This window comes from Sinohyriopsis cumingii, chromosome 15 (assembly GCF_028554795.1).
Source record: "Sinohyriopsis cumingii isolate HCF-2022 chromosome 15, ASM2855479v2, whole genome shotgun sequence".
Classification (NCBI taxonomy): domain Eukaryota; kingdom Metazoa; phylum Mollusca; class Bivalvia; order Unionida; family Unionidae; genus Sinohyriopsis; species Sinohyriopsis cumingii.
In genome coordinates, this window is record NC_142975.1 from 114984878 (window position 1) to 115004956 (window position 20079).

At 34.3% G+C, this 20079-nt stretch overlaps 1 protein-coding gene across 1 annotated transcript in view; it reads left to right on the forward strand.

The window, feature by feature from the left end:
* Positions 1-6150: 6150 nt before the first annotated feature.
* The window catches only part of LOC149782532 (short transient receptor potential channel 7-like), a 141061-nt gene continuing 127132 nt past the window's right edge, over positions 6151-20079 (forward strand). Inside the window, exon 1 of the mRNA XM_089935153.1 lies at positions 6151-6312. Coding sequence (XP_089791279.1) covers positions 6151-6312 — 162 coding nt within the window. The remainder of the gene's footprint in view (positions 6313-20079) is intronic.

The following is a 20079-nucleotide window of genomic DNA, read 5'->3' on the forward strand; positions in this document are numbered from 1 at the left end:
TCCATGTCAGTCTCCAAAGCATCTGTCTCACTGTTATATTCTGATCGACTGGCTGCGTAGATTACTGAACATTTTACACCCACTCTTGTATGTCTGTTTGTTCTCTTTATATTTTCAATATTTACATGGTGGTAACTTAGGTTAGGGATCTCATGCATGTTTCTGTGTGTAAGTTTTAGATATTTAACGTAGCTTTAACAATTTGAGTCATTTCACTACGATGCCTGCAGTGTGGCAGTTTATAGTGATGTCTAGAACTACTGTATCATGCATCAGACATGTAGCATCATGTTCCATCCAGGCCGGCTAGTCTTAACAATAGGGCACCTGCTAGTACCATTTTTATAAGTGTTTGGTATGACTGCTGCGGGTTCGAACCTCCCGCATCTGAGGCGGACGCTCTATGCACGTAGGCCACCAGAGTGGTAGTTTTTATTCCTGTAGGTCTGCCATTTTGTTAGCTCTTTCATTGTCACTCTGTTCAGCAGCTGTTCATTTCTTGTTACAGTGTCATTTCGGCAATTTAATATCCTTGAAATATTATCTTCCAAACTTTAGCGTATTTTGAATATGAACTTGCACATATAGATCTGATCAACGGGTAAGATAAGCATAGTTTATGCATAACGAATTCGATAAAAAAAAACATTGAACATAATGAGCACCAAGCTGCACGGAAAGGGTTATTTACAACAAAAGAGGACTGAAAGGTATTATATATGATTTAGAGTTGAAAAAGAAAACAACTAGCCTGACAAAGTTCAGGTGTTTATTAATCACATAAATCATATTTATTTTCTTCAGTTTGCCTGTCACTGATAAAATTGGCCGTTACTTATAAACAATAAAAATCATAAAGTAAATTTTATATCTATATTTAACATCTGTGCAGACTACTTTTGTGTCACTTTTAGACTTTAGTTTCATCTCATGCCATTTTTCAAATATAAAATTGACATAGAACTGGTTAATGACATGCATAATAGTTGTTAAAAAAGCATCATAAGTGCTTGCAGTATTTAAAAAGCAGTTGATATTGTAAGAGGTACCAACCAACCCCCACCCTCGAAAAATACGAATAAATGACTTAGGAGAAAATGAAAACCGAAACAAAAAAGACTCTCAATACAAATAAAAGCAAAAATGCAAACAACAAAACAGCAGCAGCAGCAGCAATAATAATAATAATAATAAAAATTGCTACAGTGCATTTTGACTTTGTATAAAGATGATTTTTCACATGGAAATTAAGCCCTATTCTTAATTTTATCAGAATCTTGCGCAGAAGCTGTCATTTTTTAGCATATCACATAATCAAGTTGGATTGAACTTGTCACATATTATATATAGCACACGTAGAAGTTGGACTGAACTTGGCACGTATTTAGCATAACACACATATAAATTGGATTGATCTTGACACGTAATTAGCATAGAAATTGTTGAACTTGGCAAGTATTTAGTATAGCTCATGTACAAGTTGGATTGAACTTGACACGTATTTAGCATAACTCATATACAAGTTGATTTATCTTGACACGTATTTAGCATAGCACTTGTTGAACTTGGCAAGTATTTAGCATAGCACATATACAAGCTGGATTGAACTTGGCACGTATTATATATAGCACTCGTAGATGTTGGACTGAACATGGAACGTATTTAGCATAGCACACATACAGTTGAACTTGGCAAGTATTTAGCATAGCACATATACAAGCTGGATTGAACTTGACACGTATCTATATTATCATCATGACAGTTACTAATATATTGCCTTGTATGGTATATTGGGAACGCTAAGTATTTGCTTCGTCAAAAAATAATGGATATTGTGATGCAATTCGCCACGTTTTATGTAAAATTATTGTTGTTGTTATGTTCTTGTTACTTGAGGGATTGTATTTATTGATAATCACTCTCAGATCGAAAGAGAGAGAGAAATACAGGAGGCATTCTGGCCTCCTTCTGAGGAATTGACACTCTGGCGATGAGGGTGTTATTACATCGCTGGAGAACAGATAGGTACTGGGTTCGAAGTGCAAGAAGAGGCCAGAGCTTAAACAAAACACATAAAATGATTAGAATTACACATTAGAATTACACATAAATAATACATTTATTTTTCTTTATTAACAGTCTAACAACTTCATATGATTATAAACTCTTTCTTTTTCTGCTTGATGTAGATACATGAATATCAAATGAAAAATAAAAACAGACAGACAACATATACTAAACTATAGCAAGAATTCAATATTTCCGACTAATACCTAAATCAGTTTGTCGTATGGATAACACTGGACAACAAATTTTTACAAAAGTCATGTTACTGAAATAAAATTAGTCAATTCTTATCAATTTTTATGTGCTGAACACGAATATGACAGTCAAATTGCAAAATTGGCTCTAGTTATTTTGTAATCTGCAAGAAATTAATGTTTACATAACGAAATGCATTCCAATAGTAAAAGGTCAACTGTAATAGCCTACCTATAAAAAATCAAGTCATTGACTACATCTTAGATTTCTTCGCCTGTCTCTTGTACAGCTGTTCGGGAGCATCTCTGAGGAGTGTCCAGCAGTAGTCAGCCAGCATTGTAGTGGACCATTTTCCCTGGTATCTTTGTTCCATTGTTGCGATATCTTGATGAAAACGTTCGCCGTGTTCATCACTAACAATACCACAGTTGCTAGGAAAGAAATCCAAATGGGAATGAAGGAAGTGAATCTTTAGAGACATATTGCAGCCAAGTTTCTTATACTTCATCAACATGTCTTCTACTAGTTCCTTATAGTTTTCTGCCCTAACATTTCCGAGGAAGTTTGTAGAAACTAGGCGAAAAGCATTCCATGCTTGTTTCGCGTCACCTTCCAGCAAGTTGTTGAACCGGTCATCTTTGAAAAGCTCTCGAATCTGAGGACCCACAAAAACTCCCTCTTTAATCTTTGCTTCGCTGAGTCGAGGGAATTGTTCATGCAGGTATCGGAATGCTGGCAAAGTCCGGTCAATGGCTTTCACGAAGTTCTTCATCAAACCTAGTTTGATGTGAAGGGGTGGTAGCAAGATTTTCTGAGCCTCAACCAGAGCTGGGTGTTGGATATTCTTCTCTCCAATGGCTACATTCTGCCTGTGAGTCCATTCCTTCCTCATGTAGTGCATTTCCCTTGCTCGGCTATCCCACTCGCATAAGAAACACATGTATTTTGTATATCCTTGCTGCAGTCCCATTAAAAGGGCAACTACCTTCAAATCACCACAGAGGTGCCAGCTGTACTTGTTATACTCAATGGAATTCAGTAGCTGCCTTAAGTTATCGTATGTCTCTTTCATGTGGACAGCATACGCTACTGGAATAGATGGAAGAATGTTTCCATTGTGCAAAAGCACAGCCTTGAGACTCAGTTTCGAAGAGTCCACAAATAGTCTCCATTCTTGTGGGTCATGAGTGATTTTTAAAGCATTCATGAGGCCCTCAATATCGGAACAGAATATCAGATTACTTTCCTTTCTGAAGAAAGGCTCCAATTGCTGGTGGCGCTTTCGATATGCAGTAATTGTGACATCTTCTTCTAGAAGATTCCATTGTTGGAGTCTTGATCCTAGCAATTCTGCCTTGTTCTTTGATAAGTCCAAATCACGAATCAGGTCATTTAGTTCTTCCTGTGTTATTCTGTGTGGGGTTGATGATGCACCACAGTGAAAATCTGGATCACTGCATGCTGATGGACCAGGAGAAGAACAGGTCGACTCACCTTTGTCTTCGTCAGATGAATCAAGAGAATATTCTGCTGGAGGTTCTGGAATAGGAAGTCCCTCACCATGTGGAACTGGTCTCAATGCAGACGGAATGTTTGGGTAGACTATTCTCGACTTCTTTCGCTTCGTTATTCCGCCGGAAAGAGGGGGAACCAAGCAGAAGTAACAGTCATTTAGGTGGTTGCTTGGCTCTCTCCACACCACTGGGACTGCAAACGGCATTGGTGACCTTTTGCAATTCAACCACTGTGAAAGCTGTGTTGTACATGTAGCACAGCATATATGCGGAGCCCAAGGCTTGTCTTGGTCACCAACCTTGCATCCGAAGTAAAGATGATATGCCTTCTTCACTTGAGAATTGATACTTTTCTTCTGGTTGGCAAATGTCACTTCCCCACAAATATAGCAAAAATTGTCCGCGGTATTAACACACTTTCGAGGCATTACTGTTCTTTATTGTACGTAAATGGATAAAATAATAAGTTTTATGTAACAGTAGCTTGAACTGTCTCGCACAACGTCTAAAATATTTTAAATGCTGAACCTATCTGATTGGGCTTTATATAGTACACTGCTTACGTCAGCTTCAGCAGCCGCCTGGCATTAGTATAATAGGCCTACACATGTATAGTACACTGCTGACGTCAACTTACTTCAGCAGCCGCATGGCATTAGTATTGCATTGCATCAGAAAATGGTGCAATCAGCTGTGGATGATGTGAGCATGATGGTATTATGCAATGTTACATCATTATTCCGGATGTTGCTGCAGTCCTACTGGAGAAATTTACACAGTGAAACATAGAAAATGAGGTATATGAATATCTTCAAAACGAGAGCCAATACAAATTTTTCACGGTTATATTCGTGTTCGGCACACCAAAATACTACAGATTAGGGCCTTTTCAAGTCAGTAATGATTTCACTGTTGACCAGTGTAATTTATTAAATGTTGGGTCTTAAATACCAAAATATCATATATTGTGTCTTCTAAGATATATCATTACTACATAAACTACTATTGAGCAAGAAGTTGTAACAGGTCATTATCACAATAATTCAAGCTACCGTTACAATACATAATTCATAGTAAATTCAGACAATTAGAATACCTAATTCATAGTAAATTAAGACAATTACAATACATAATTCATAGTAAATTAAGGCAATTACAATACATAATTCATAGTAAATTAAGACAATTACGATACGTATTTCATAGTAAATTAAGACAATTACAATACATATAATTCACTGTAAATTCAAACAATCCATAAGTATAATTCATAATTAATATTATAGAATAACAGAACAAAGAACAAAACAGAAAACTGCATTTTGCAAGACAAAACTGTCACTTTCCATCTTGTTCTTAAAACAAAAGTAAATGCATTGAGATCCTAATAGATACTTTATACTATAATACAATGTATTGTTCTTACCTGTAAGATAAGGTCTGAGTCTGTAGCGGTGTTATGCTTAGTGCATATATATTCAATTTTTGGCCGCACACCTGTGTCCGTAAAGGACAAAGATAGTTACATAGGCCTTTAATTCTCACAGCTGGTTAGTCAATTCAATAAACATCACGCCACCTGCCTCCCGACCTTTTTTGGCCTCTCGCATTTTGGTTTACATCAACAGTCTACACATAAAGGGAAAGCATGTTCAATTTTATGATAATGATGTATGTTATTATGTTATTATCCACGTATTGCATGAATATAACTGATGATAAAGTGCGGTTTGAAGTGTTGCCTACCTAGCGTGTTATACAGCTGGGAACCTTAATATTTGTCTAAATTGTGAATCACAGGCAGGATTTACTAAGAATAAAACTCAGTTTAATTTTATGGAGAATAAATATTTACGTTGTACCAATAAAAATTACATTTTATAAAAATCCATTGACAATTCAACCGTAACGCATATTGCTCATATTCGTTTCTAAGACACGCTCTCTAGGCATTAGTCTTGGTTTCGAAAGTGTTTTCTTAGAACTTGCTCTATAACAGCATCTAAACAAAGGTCTTCTTTATTTTGCATCGTCAAATTGAGACCGGCACGAGCTTGATAATCGACATCAATTTTTGTCCTATCCCATAAAAGGAGCTGCATCCATCTTGGTGACAAAAATAATAAATCGTGATTGGATGCGATATACAGTACTGCACTACTGAAGAGCACATCATCTCGTTGGAATAATAAAATCATTAGATTATCAATTTAACTTTAATCCTTCTTATGCGTCATGCAAGGGACTAAAGATGAAAACTTATCCATCCAATTAAGTCGTGAATACAGACGAAATGGTTTCCATATGTTTATTCCATGTAAAAACGTTATGTAATAACGTATGAAGAACTTCATGTCTTTAAAGATAATATCGCATGAAAACAATAGAGAAACAAAACTCTTCATCACAAATTATTTATTATGTGTCCAAAATTAAATTTCAGAACATGCAGAGTACGAAGGGGAGATTCTGGAGGCGTCGGGGAGGGTCCAGCCGGATGAGCCTTATGTCTAATTCGTCTGCGGGACTGACGCAGGTGAGTAGTTTCATTTTACGATTGGGACTATTTAAATCAGATAATCTGCAGCATAACTTGTTCTTGATCATTCTTTTATGTAATTTAGACATTATTTGCAGGGTATTTACAGTTTGAAAGTATGCGTATCCACCGAATTCAGAATATGAGAAACATTTTGCTGGATTAAATTATAGCGACTTTTACAATTGGTCAGAAACAGCAAACTTTGAAAACAACAATTGCAAGTTACTTAACCGCAAACAATGGACGTGTATATTTATAAAAATGTTGAATATGGGTAAAGTTAGAGGAAATTTTTTCCATGTACTGTAGTATTTGCAACATAGCGACAGTTAACGCAGTTTCGTGGGCATATATTTTTGTGCATTGCAAAACGTTCTATTCGGAATTTGATTGTTTACATCTTCTACTAAATCGTTGTTCTGCGTTTATAATTTGAATGCATTCGTCCGCTGTGTTCTTGATGAAAGAATTATTTTAAAATGTTTCTGTCAAAAGAGCTTCCATGCGGACTGTAAACTTTGTTTCAATGCAAGGTACTTTTTAAAAAAAAACAACAAATTTTGTGGATCGATGTTATTTTCAATTTTTTATTGAGTATTGTGTTCCGCAAATATTCCATAAGCTACGTTGATATTTCATATTGTTAAATATAATAGAAATTGTATTTCTCGTATCATCTTTTCCTAAACATATGATCGTATGCTGGAACCAAAACAACTGAACTCTTTTAATAAGTATGTTTTATTGACCATTATCCACGTACCAGAAATACGGTGGCTCTCATTTTTGTCCCATCAAAAGTAAACAAAATAATAGATTTTTAATTATAGGAAAACTAACTGGCAGCCAGACTGTCGCCAAAAGACCAAGGCCAAAATACTAAATGAAGTAAACGAATTTGCTGTCTAACGTTTTACACACACACACACACGCACACACACACGCACATATATGTGAGTGTCCGTGCACAAAATTTAGAAGTTCCCTCATATGTCAAGTGAAATAGTTTTCACGTATCAAAACATTTAATATTATTGGCTCAGAACGCCTATTTCGTTTAGCTGAAACGTTTTGTTTTTGTGGCACACAATGTCTGCCACAGAATGTTAGAGTCTTGTTTTTCCATCTCATAGATATAAGTATTTTATTCGATATTGTTCACTAGCGGGAATACTAATTCAGATTCTTTGTAAAGTAGATATCAATAATGAATTAAAACTCTGTTAAATTCAACAATCGGCTTTCACATAACTATCAGTTTACAGCTTGTATCCGTGTTTGGATCTGAGGAAGAGAACTAATAACCAGGTGGGTCACTATAATAACACGAGTTCAGCTGTATGTTACACTTGTGCGTCATACGGAAATTAATATGTACATAAGGTTTACATGGTTGTACTACTTGGGAGTCAAGGGTAAATCTGGTGATAAAATTGCCCATACGTCTAAGTTTAGGATGGCAGTATAGGGTCATTTTCTTGGATCAATAGTGTTTTAAAGTGTCAAAAGTGTTTATGGAGTCAAGGGTCCAAAGTGGTATACAAACGAGAATGGTAATGTTAAAGGTGTTCTCTTCTATCCAACACCCTACTCTATGCCATCAGCATTCTCTGTGTAGTGACCAACATCCCTCGTCACTATTCAAACCCCACAATATGCCATCAACACGCGATATATAAGCCACGAAAACTGGGCCATTTACTATCCAACACCCACACTATACTGTTAACTCGCCGTGTGAAGTTATCAGTACCCCGTCGTCTACTATCCAGGAAGTCCTATGTAGTGACTAACACTCCTTTAGATACTATTTAACTTCACACAATATGCAGTCAACACGATGTGTAGTGACCTAAGCCTGTTATATAACACTCCAATACGCCATCATCTACTATCAAACATCCGACAAATACAATCAACACGTCATGTGCATCCCACTCATTTCCTGTCCAACATTATATAATCAACACACCGTATGTAGTGACTAATACCCCTCATCTACAACCCAGCAGACGGTGTATAGTAACTAAACTGCTGTTATAAAGATATCCAAAACCCCAATATAAACCATCAAAATGCTATGTGTAGTGACCAATACTCCGTCATCTCAAATCCATTACCTCACAAAAAACAATCAAACGCCGTTTGTTGTGACCCTTACCCCTTTATACACTATCCAGCACGCGGTGTGTAGCGAGTAACACACTGTTATTTACACTCAAACACTCCACACTATAACATCAATACCCTGTATAGTGATCAATATGCAGTTAGCAACTTTGGGTTTTCAATTTTTATATTTTTTCAAATTTTATTCTTGATTTTCATTTTGAATGTATAATTTTTATTTTATTCCCAGTATTAGTTCTTCAGTTGACATTTTCATTGTTTTCATAATTAATTTTTAAATTTATTCTTTTAAAGTTTCCCTGTCAATTTCATTTTCAATGCTAATTTTCCAATTTTCGTTGACAATTTTGGTTTTGGAATTTTTAGTTTTAATTTTCATTCTGAAATTAAGGTTTTCAATTTCAGTTTGGATCTATCATTTTAAATTTCATTTCCAAATTAAAAAATTTAATCTATTTTCTGTTTTCATCTTGATCAATTTTAAAATTCGTTTCAAATTATATTTATTTTCATTTTGTTTCTTTATTTTCATTTTCATTTTTAATTTTGATTTCAGTATTAGTTATAGCTATAGATGAGTTGTTTGATAGTATTAAAATCAGCTAATAATGAACATGTTTAACATTTGGAGTAATTGTCTGATTAGATTAAAGTGACTGCGAAATATTTCACTTTAAGACATATTATGAAATATGTTACGTAAGGATGGATTGAGACTTACAGTCGATACGATGGATATAAGGATCGAAGTGACAAAATATTATTATTATTATTATTATTATTATTATTATTATTTCAAGCATTGGTCTTGCTTTAATTTTATTATTATTATTATTTCAAGCATTGGTCTTGCTTTAGTATCAGTCTGGATATGTATTTCATGTTGTGTTTAAATATGATTCAAGGAGAATCATTTATTTAAATTATTTATTGGAATTAAAAATTGCTTATATGACAATTGACTAAAGAACCATGTTGGAATTATAGTGAATTCATTTAAATACATTATTGATTATGGCAGTATGACACATCAGAATTGTTGGCACTTCAGCACATTAAAGACTTGGCTCTTCAACACATTCAGTTATATCGGTACATTCATCACATACAGGATCTTGAATTAATTCATTCATTCGGAACCCTCTTTGGAAATTTGGATAGAACATATTTTGGATTAGGTTCATAATGTTATAACTTCCTTCTAAATGTTAATTTTAGAACTTAGATAATTGAATTATTTGCTAAGTTTACAATACGTTTTTGTCTTCCTTGTTACTGTTACTTAGTTTATGACCATAGAGTCGTAAAAGTAGTGATATGACTTTGGATATAATTTTTTGTTGTGCCAAACGAAAGATTGAAATACAGAAAGTATACTTTTCTGTTCGAGGAACGGTAAAATCAAAGTAACATACGTTCTATAGACATTTAAAAACTGCAGCGGAAGAAAATTATGCATCATTTATTGAGTGTTAGAGAAAATAATGTCAAGCTCTATTTCACGATGCAATGGATAATTGTGCTTTACACACTATACCGAGAATCATACTTAGGGTTTAAGTTTCAAGTTCTTTTCATATACAACCTTTTTCAGCAACCTCTATATCTCTTAAAAAAGAGACGATACAGAAATGATGGCCAAATGAAATAAAAATCTAACACCTTCATAATAATTATTTATATTGTGTGATAGTACATAAGTATGCTTTTCTGTTCAAGCGATTCGATTGTTTTGAACGTCTGAGGCATCATTGAAGAAACATATAAGCATAAATAAATACAAAACTATCAATTGAAACATATGAAAAAGAGAAGTGGCAAATGAATCTTGAGTGCCTAAAAACGAGGACGACGTGCACGATATCAAAAGTGTTCTCAAAAACAACTTAAAGTGGGAAAACGTCGACTCCAAGAAGTGAAAGTTCGTTGGACCTGATATCCAGTCCGTTTCAGTTCTTGAACTGATGTTTCACATGTCATCAACTATAACAAAAAGTATTAGTGTTCACCATGATCTTATACACAGCTTTCTCAGAGTTCGTCTTTGCAATAGCTATAAAATTATCAACAATTGAATTGTCTTTTTCTGTCAGATCTATGTGGTGTATCCGAGTATCCATTGAAAAATGAAGTTTTCTAGAAGGAGATAGCACAAGCGTGCACTATCTTACTCAACATTGTTATTTGCTATATTCTGCCCAGTCCTTCGCTTACATATCCAGACAGTAACAGCAGCACATGTAATATCGCCAACGCCAGTCGAAACAACAACTCTTTCAATCATAAGCAGTTCTTTCTTACGGACCATTTGAAAAGTCATTATGGTCCTGTCAGCGAATCATATTTGGCAATATTAATCTAAAAGAAGGTCTTGGACAAAATATTGTATTATCCAAAGGAAAGTTCGCCGTGAAACTACATTTTTGAAAACAATTCTTCAGTAAATTGTAAAATATGTATATCGTGTATGAAGGAGTAGCTCGGCAACGAAGACATGGTTTAGGAGATATGCTAAAATAAATGATTCGTAAGGTAACACTATCATGAAACCTATTGTCACTAGAGACTTTAATGCTCTAGAGTCTAAACGATGCTGGAAAGAATTTCTCCAAAACATAAACACTGACCAGCAAAGTTCTCATGACGCCTTGATAAAATAGAACGAATATGTTGACTGAGGCAGGAAGATACTCACAGGTCGCCAAAACACATCAATAAATTTGCTTCACGCTTCTCGCGCTTCTTGCAAAAGTAATAAGTCCTTCTGTGCTTAAAAGTATGCACAAATCAGAAAGATACGCAAAAGCTCTTCAGACCTCATATACAAGCAGCCGGCCATGAACAGATTAGGAAAAGAAGAATAACTGGCAGAAAAGTGGACATGTTTCAGTGAAGTAGATTTGTACTTGACTAGCAAACTGAAAAGGTTAAATGTAAGACTTGGAAAGAATTTCCTATCTATTATTCCAAGCATGCTCTCAGTCCTGTCATTTATTGCATCTCCAATGGTGCTGGCAGTTTTCACCATAACAGGAGCGGGTACTGCACACGTATCACCATCAAGACTTCTTATTTTTTCCTGTCCAACGTTTGTCATAACTGAAAACGAAATAGAAACTTGTACAAGAACAAAACTATACTAATTTACTTATTGAAAGACTTGCCGTTAGCTTGTATTTTCATCTAACAGCATTTTGGCAACACAAAAAATATATTCTTTTTCAAAATTGACAAGATGTCCCTTAAATTTAAGTTTTTACTGTAAAATGCATAGCGGTGATTGGCTATTTATGCAAATCATTCCGTACCATGAAAATAAATGGCATTTATGCAACTATTTAATTATGAACAATTAAATGAATCGGAAAGACACACCTTATATTATATCCAGTACCAGATCAGAACTACGCCCACTGTGGTGGATGATTGTCATATAGGGTTGATCCATAGCTCCTTCCAAAAGCAGATCGTTTCCAGCAACAAGCCCAGATGGATGTCTACAGCACTGTCCTAACGTTTCAACAGCTGAAGCATGCTACTAATTCATCTCTAAAGGAGATTTCACTGAATTTACTTTCTGAAGTAATGGAGCGTAAAGGTACAAGTACAATAGGCTAGAGGCAATTTCCTCAGCTTGAACATTGTGGTTTAAATAGCCTTGTTGAACATGTCTTTAATACCCTATATGTCCTCGAGAAACATTAGAGCCTTGTTATGTGCTGCAAGTATTGGAACCGCATCCTGCAGAAATATAAAAGAACGGTTCTGTACTATTAATATGAACAGTTCCGATGTAATATCTTGTTCACTGCAAAAAAAATATGCTCATTTCCTGGTCCTTGATATTTTATAATGTGCTAAAAAGAGAAGCTTGTTTCATTCATAAATGTGTTTTATTTTGCACCAACCATACTTCTTCAATTGGTGTTTCTCTCACACAGATACATATACTTTGCACTTCGATCAGTCATAGCACTGGCTATTTTGTTTACTTTGCTGACTGCATAAGTAAAAGCAATCACATTGATTTCATAACCGATGCATCTTCATTCTCTGCTTTCAACGCCTCCTTCTTTTCCTGAATCAATCGTGGTACTTTTCTCTCCTTGCAGCTCGGTCTGAGATTCTGCCATTGATTCCTACAAATGAATAGGCTATATATATATATATATATATATATATATATATATATATATATATATATATATATATATATATATATATATATATATAGTGTGTGTGTGTGTGTGTGTGTGTGTGTGTGCGTGTGTTGCGTGTGTGTATGATCCAAGTAGTTCATCAGTAATGTTATTGAATTCTGTGAACTGTTCTCACAGCTGTTCAACTGTGTCATCTGCCTTTCTGAAGCTACTGGACTAACAGTTAGCATAAATAATTTTGGATTATGTGGATCATCATTTGGTAAGAGTTTAATAGCACGTGCACCCGAGTGAATTTGATGCTTGGTTGTTCCATGGAGCTGGTGACACAATTTCGACATTTCACGGCTCAGTTAGGATGCTGCTCTAAGTTTTTACTAATGCCTCCAGTAGCTGACACCATTCTTTGGGCCGTAATTCTACTTGGCAGTATCGTGTTGAAGGTGTCATAATGTGTCATATTTTCTAAACTGCTTTTGCAACACACTGCACCGTATTTGCAGATGCGCCTTTTATTAATAAATCGTAATACAAAGACCTACTTCTATCTTCTACTTCCCTCCCTTTTTGTCTCTAATTGCTTCCTTTCCCCTAATATTTGACTGACACTGTCAACTGAGAGTTTATGTTAATTTTATAGACTGCCATCAATTCCAGTATAATACATTTCAATTGATTTCTTGTCAGTTTCAAGCTTATTTCTTGCAGCTTCAATTTTTCATGCAGCTCACAAATATTTCTATTGCGTCTCTGACCTTTCTTGTTTGTGTTATTAAGAACTTTTTTTGTACATGACTCAACTTCTTTTTTATTTTCAATCTCTCATCAAGGCTCCCTGAAGCAACATAAGCGACCCTTGTTAATCTTTATATTTCGGCATTTACAGCGTACATTTTATTTTGCTGGATTTGTAAGTCCCTGGGCACCATTGTTTTCTGTGTTAAAAGTTTGTTCCTTGCCCTGAGTTTGCAAACTTCGTTTTTTGTACTCTTTTATTCTGGTCAAATCATTTTCAGCTGCCTGTTTTCCTCGTTCACAAAATTTCTCAACTGTTTATTTTCATGCGCAAAACTGTGCAAAGTGCAGCAGTTTTAGTTTTCAAACCAGTAGCCTGTGAAGTGTTTTTTTTCCTGAGTTTACTATTTTCAAGTAATACATCGTTGCAGCTGTTGTTTCTTGCTGCAGTTGTCCTCGACACAACTTCCATTTGGGGAAGATTATTTAAAATCTCATACCTTTGATGTAAATCTGAATTTACTTATTTTTTCTTGGGAGCACTATTTTTGTATTTAGAAATGAAATCATAGTATGCTTTACTCTACTGTTACCACGAACATGGAACCTCTTCTGTTATTGTTTTTAAACGCTTGTGTTGCCTGTTGTACAACTCAGCCTTGCATTGGATCGGAGAATTTGTAAAATGACAAGGCCACCTTGTTATAATTCCATATCTTAAATGACACACAAGTAGATTCTTTCTTGACACAAAGGCTATAGGCTTTAAAGTTTTTGGCAGTATGGATAGGAAAGAAATTGTTATGTTGTGAGATTCCTAAAATAACCTAAAGTTCCAGATGACAAAGGTAGTTCAAGTTTGAGCAAACATTCCAAAGACTGAAATGTCAGGTATGAAATCGGATGGCTTGAGTTTTCAAACCGAATGTCTCCTTTTATGAAAACTAGGTGTCCATACAGATCCGAAAGACAATTTATTCACAAAAACATATTCACCTGTATGGAATAAATAAACATAAATTTTTATCAAACGTGTTTAAAGTGTCCATTACGTTTTGTCGATAAAAGAATATTTGAATATATGAAATTTTATGGTGATATTCACATGCTACTTCATTTTCTTGAAGACTTTAACATTATTATAGCGATTTTAGGAAAATTAGGGGATGGGTTCGGGAGAAATCCATAATAAAACCAAAGCTCGAACTACCAAACTAGTGTGGGAGCGGTGAAGCATTAGTCTTCCAACAAAACTGAGCTTGTACAAGTCGATCGTGCTACCGACCCGCCTGCAGTACACGCGAAACCTGGACGGTGATTCCGCTGAGCTGGGGAGGCTAATGTATATAAGATGGTAGGACAGATCAAATGGGCTGCCTGGGGAGACGAATGTATAGAAGATGGTAGGACATATCAAATGGGCTGCCTGGGGAGACTAATGTATATACGATGGTAAGACAGATCAAATGGGTTGCCTGGGGAGACTAATGTATATAAGATGGTAGGACAGATCAAATGGGCTGCCTGGGGAGACGAATGTATAGAAGATGGTAGGACATATCAAATGGGCTGCCTGGGGAGACTAATGTATATACGATGGTAAGACAGATCAAATGGGATGCCTGGGGAGATTAATGTACATAAGATGGTAGGACATATCAAATGGGCTGCCTGGGGAGACTAATGCATATAAGATGGTAGGACAGATCAAATGGGCTGCCTGGGGAGACTAATGCATATAATATGGTAGGACAGATCAAATGGGATGCCTGGGGAGATTAATATATATAAGATGGTAGGACAGATTCATAGACAGCGAGGTTCTCAGACGGGAAGAAATTCGAAGCATTTATAATCTGTTGATGAAATGGACAGTCCATTATCACAGGGATGTCAGAATAGCGAATATCTTATACTGAAGACGGGAAAATGATCTACGTAAATCTTTGACTTCGTTTGATCAAGCAACCCAAAGCGGCATATTCTGTCCAGTATGCCACAGTTTAGGACACAACGTGGTCTGATGTGCCACTCACGTACTCACAGAAACCAAATCAGTGATGTCATGGTTATCTTCGAATTCGCAGGACAAAGTACAAGGTTTAGAGGTGTTCATACGTCATTTCAAACGTGAAATTTACCTCAACTCGAAACAAAACACGAATTCAGTTTTGTATTTATTACACAAGTCTTTGTTCTAGATATATTTATGTATGCATATATATTGATATTCACAACAGTTGGGATCTATATTCGTTTATGTGCATCCGAAAATATCAATGTGCTGATGGCAATGAAAACACGTAAATAGTTTCATTCTACGTGTGAACTATGGAATGGCGGTTTAAATGTTTGTAGTGTACACCAGATTAACCATGTGAGATCAAACTGGCGTGTAATGAAAGTTTAGAAAGAGTTTAAGGTTTATTTTGGAGCTGCAATTGGTAAAAACCTACAATTTGAGGCACATTTCTGAAATAAATTATTTCTTTACGTCATCGTGCAATCGCAGAACCGGAGATATAATTACATATAATTGTGTCAACACTTTTAGAGTAGAAGACTATGTAAGAAATAGTCAGCTGTAGAATTAAAAATATGTTCAAGAACTGGAAAAGTCGTATGATCAATTATAACAGAAAGAAATATGATGATCAAATTTATTTTTAGTTGCTTTTAATTTGAGATACTGACTCAATTTAAATAAACGTATTCACCTTGCTTTAGAAGATGCATACATAAATCGAAATGAAAAATCTATGCAAAGATCGTGACGATGAGCCATTATGTTACTATTTACCGTTTCCTACGCAAGATGCACATATCATTGCTGAGGCTTTTTGTTTGTTACGCACACACACTTAACATGAAGGTTAGAATATGAAGGGCATGTCAGCTAGTATGGTAACTGTAAAGGTGAAATCTTGAAGTTAGGTCAATTACTTACGAATGAGCGCTGTCAAGAAATACGAAGCAGAGAAGAAATCCTTACTTACGCTCAGGAGACAAATTGTGTCCGGTAAAAGAATGTTCATAAAATATTAAAGCTCTTTCTGATAGATTGAACCTCTAGTGTATGGCTGTAAAGTCCAATCTATTTGTAATACTTGAACGCCATAGCCATGTCATAGCTTTTTGATTGAACTGATTTTACATACGATAATATTATGGACTGTACGCTGAAAATTGTCGTCATTGTTATTTATTATAACTACTATAGTTTGTATTGATGTTTACCGACGTATATCGCTACTTATATTGTCGTAAATTTAGCTTTCTCGAGGAAGCGTAAATGAGGAATATTGAAAGTTGTATTGTCGCTATTTCCGATCACTCTTCACCAATGAAGCTAAATTATGAATAATAGAACCACGGGAATACATTAGTAACCTGAAAACAGTACAGTTGTCATCATATTGTTTTAAAAAAATGACTCGATATACTAGTTCTTTTGTTTCTTTTTTTTAAAAATAAATATTATTGTCAGTTTTATTTGTTTGCTAAATGTACGAGTATCAGAATGCGCAGTCTAATACTAAAAGAAAAATCAGTGAATGTCTAGTCATATCTAAACATAATTTCCTGAAATTATCGAATTGACCTACCCTACCCATACTTAGAAACCTGGCAGATTAATATCGGACTTACCTTGCTCCTTAAGTGTCAGCCGCACTACACATTGATCGCTAATTAACAGTGTTGAAGCTGAACTACAACGGTGTTATTTTCTGTACAGAAAACATTTACAGCTGAATTTGTGTAAGTGTGAACATTATTTTCATGTAGAAATTTTACATTAAAGTAAACAGAAGAAAACATAATGATTAGCCTAAGTGTCTTCGTTACAATTGGTCACTTTTCATGTAGATTCTGACACATATGATCGAAGTTTTGTCTTCACCATTTCAGGAAATAAGTCCCTTTTTTGCAGGTCAAAATATATGGTTATAGGCAACAAAGTTCGTGTTCTTCTTAAAAGCGCTGTTAAACATGCGAGATGTTGTTAACACCGAATAGAGAAAAACACTTAAAAACAACGTACGATAAAAATTAACTGCACCACCTGACAGAATGACGTATTCTCGATTTTGTTTTCTAATCTCTTTCTTTCTCTCTCTTCTCTCTCTCTCTCTCTCTCTCTCTCTCTCTCTCTCTCTCTCTCTCTTTACGGTTATTTTTCTTTCTTCATGTTCTATACTTTTCTTGAAATATACAAGTATTGTTTTAATTAACTCGCTGAAAGTTTTTACATGGACAGTTTTCAAAACTTCAGTTGACGATGAAATAAGTCTGCTTCCATATTTCCATTGTTTATGTGTTGAAACTGTAGGACCGTACAAATAGATGGCTTCCTTTGTAATCTTAAACTCTCATTTTGTACAGGGTGTTTTCAATTTAAACAAAATAAATATTAGATACCGTTTTAAGGGAGCGATTGTTTAAGTACTTTACATTCATAGAGGAACAATTGCATGTCTTCTTTTCTTATATTTCACCATGTAAGTTGCACGAGAATTAATACAATGTACATAGTGCTCGTGTATATAAGCCATGCTAAAGAAACCTGACTTGCGTGTTATTTATCGTCTCATCTTGAATCATGTTAGTGATCTGATTCAACATTTTTAAATAATTAGATTCTAATTACTTGTACCAAATTCGCTGTTTTGCGTCTCACGTGCTGGAGTTTGCTATTAAAACAACTGATGTATTGTAACAGTGTACTCTATTAATATCCTGATCTATTAATATACCAATCTATTAATATACCAATCTATTAACATACCAATCTATTAATATAACAATCTATTAACATATCAATCTATTAATATACCAAACTATTAATATACCAATCTATTAATATAATAATCTATCAATATACCAATCTATTAATATACCAAACTATTAATATACCAATCTATTAATATACCAATCTATTAACATACCAATCTATTAATATAATAATCTATCAATATACCAATCTGTTAATATACCAATCTATTAATATACCAAACTATTAATATACCAACCTATTAATATACCAATCTATTAATATACCAAACTATTAATATACCAATCTATTAATATACCAAACTATTAATATACCAATCTATTAATATACCAATCTATTAACATACCAATCTATTAATATAACAAACTATTAATATACCAATCTATTAATATAATAATCTATCAATATACCAATCTGTTAATATACCAAACTATTAATATACCAATCTATTAATATAATAATCTATCAATATACTAATCTATTAATATACCAATCTATTAATATAATAATCAATCAGTATACTAATATATTAATATACTAATTTATTAATATACTAATCTATTAATATACCAATCTATTAATATACCAATCTATTAATATACTAATCTATTAATATAATAAATCTATTAATATACCAATCTATTAACATACTAATATATAAATATACTAAGCTTACAAAGTACAAGCCATGGCTGGCGTTTTCATTACCAAATATTATATAGATGAGCAAAACTGCTGAAACAAGGAAATAAAAGGTGTACAGTACAAATTCCCCATATGGGGTGTAAGTGTTTGGGTGAACGACATTGTCGGCATTTTGATAAAATATCTAGGTGGTGATCTAAAACCATTAATTTTCCACGTTAAACATATTCTTTGTGAAGAAACCCTGAACTTAGTAATTGCTTACAGAAAGCTGACTGATCATATTTCCATCAAATCAGGTAACATCCGGCCTTTTTTTCTATGTAAAGAGTTTCCTATTGATTTATAGAAGCATCTATGGTCATCGAGATAGAGTGTACTTATGTGGGTAGAGTATTCAATTTGAAAGGAAATCATCTATTAAACTTAGTAAGAAAACATTGATCCAAAATATTCAATATGAAAGAAAGATTAATAGTATATGCAAAGTAACATATATGCTTATCAACAAATTTGTATGAAAGAACTAGTATGAATTTGCATTGTATCTTTTGGGTTGTTTTTTTATTCTGCAATGTGAAAGCCAAAGCGTCCGTAAGGAAACTGATAATCCTTAAATTTCCATCGTAGTTAAAATGTCTACTTCGTTATTTTCATCATTGTCTTATATCGGAGTCTTACAGCAACAATATATCTAAAATGGTTTTCCTTTTCTTTCGAAAGTTCTACCGTGAATTTAAAGGAAACTGAGGATGACAGGTAATGGCTGTTCTTTGAAGTTCTTATATCAAATTACATTATCGAATCCGGACTTCATGGCGGCATGCATTGAAAGTCTTTTCTATTGCTAGACTTCGGTTTAGAACTTCCAGGACAAGCAAATTATTTAAAAGGTCTAGACACCATATCAGTACCATGGTTTTAGCCACAACGGCTATTAACATGCATAAATAACGATCCGTCACTTAGACCTTTATGATTTTCTATTTACACAATTTAAGCCTGTCCAACTGATAATGCGCACAGTGAGATGCAAACTTAAGCGCCAGAGTGTGCAGATCAAACAGAGAACTTTGCTGTCCGGCAAAATCACTTAAGATAAAAAGAAATGAAAATCATGTTCCATAATTACTTTCATAATCTGACTTTACCAGTACTGCTTGCCACATAAGTGACAATTGTATTGAAAATAACAATATGTTTATATGATCTAACATGGATAAAGTTATTTATAAAATTACGTTAACATAGTATGTGATAAACTACTTTGTAAACATCAAACCAAAAAACAATCCATTT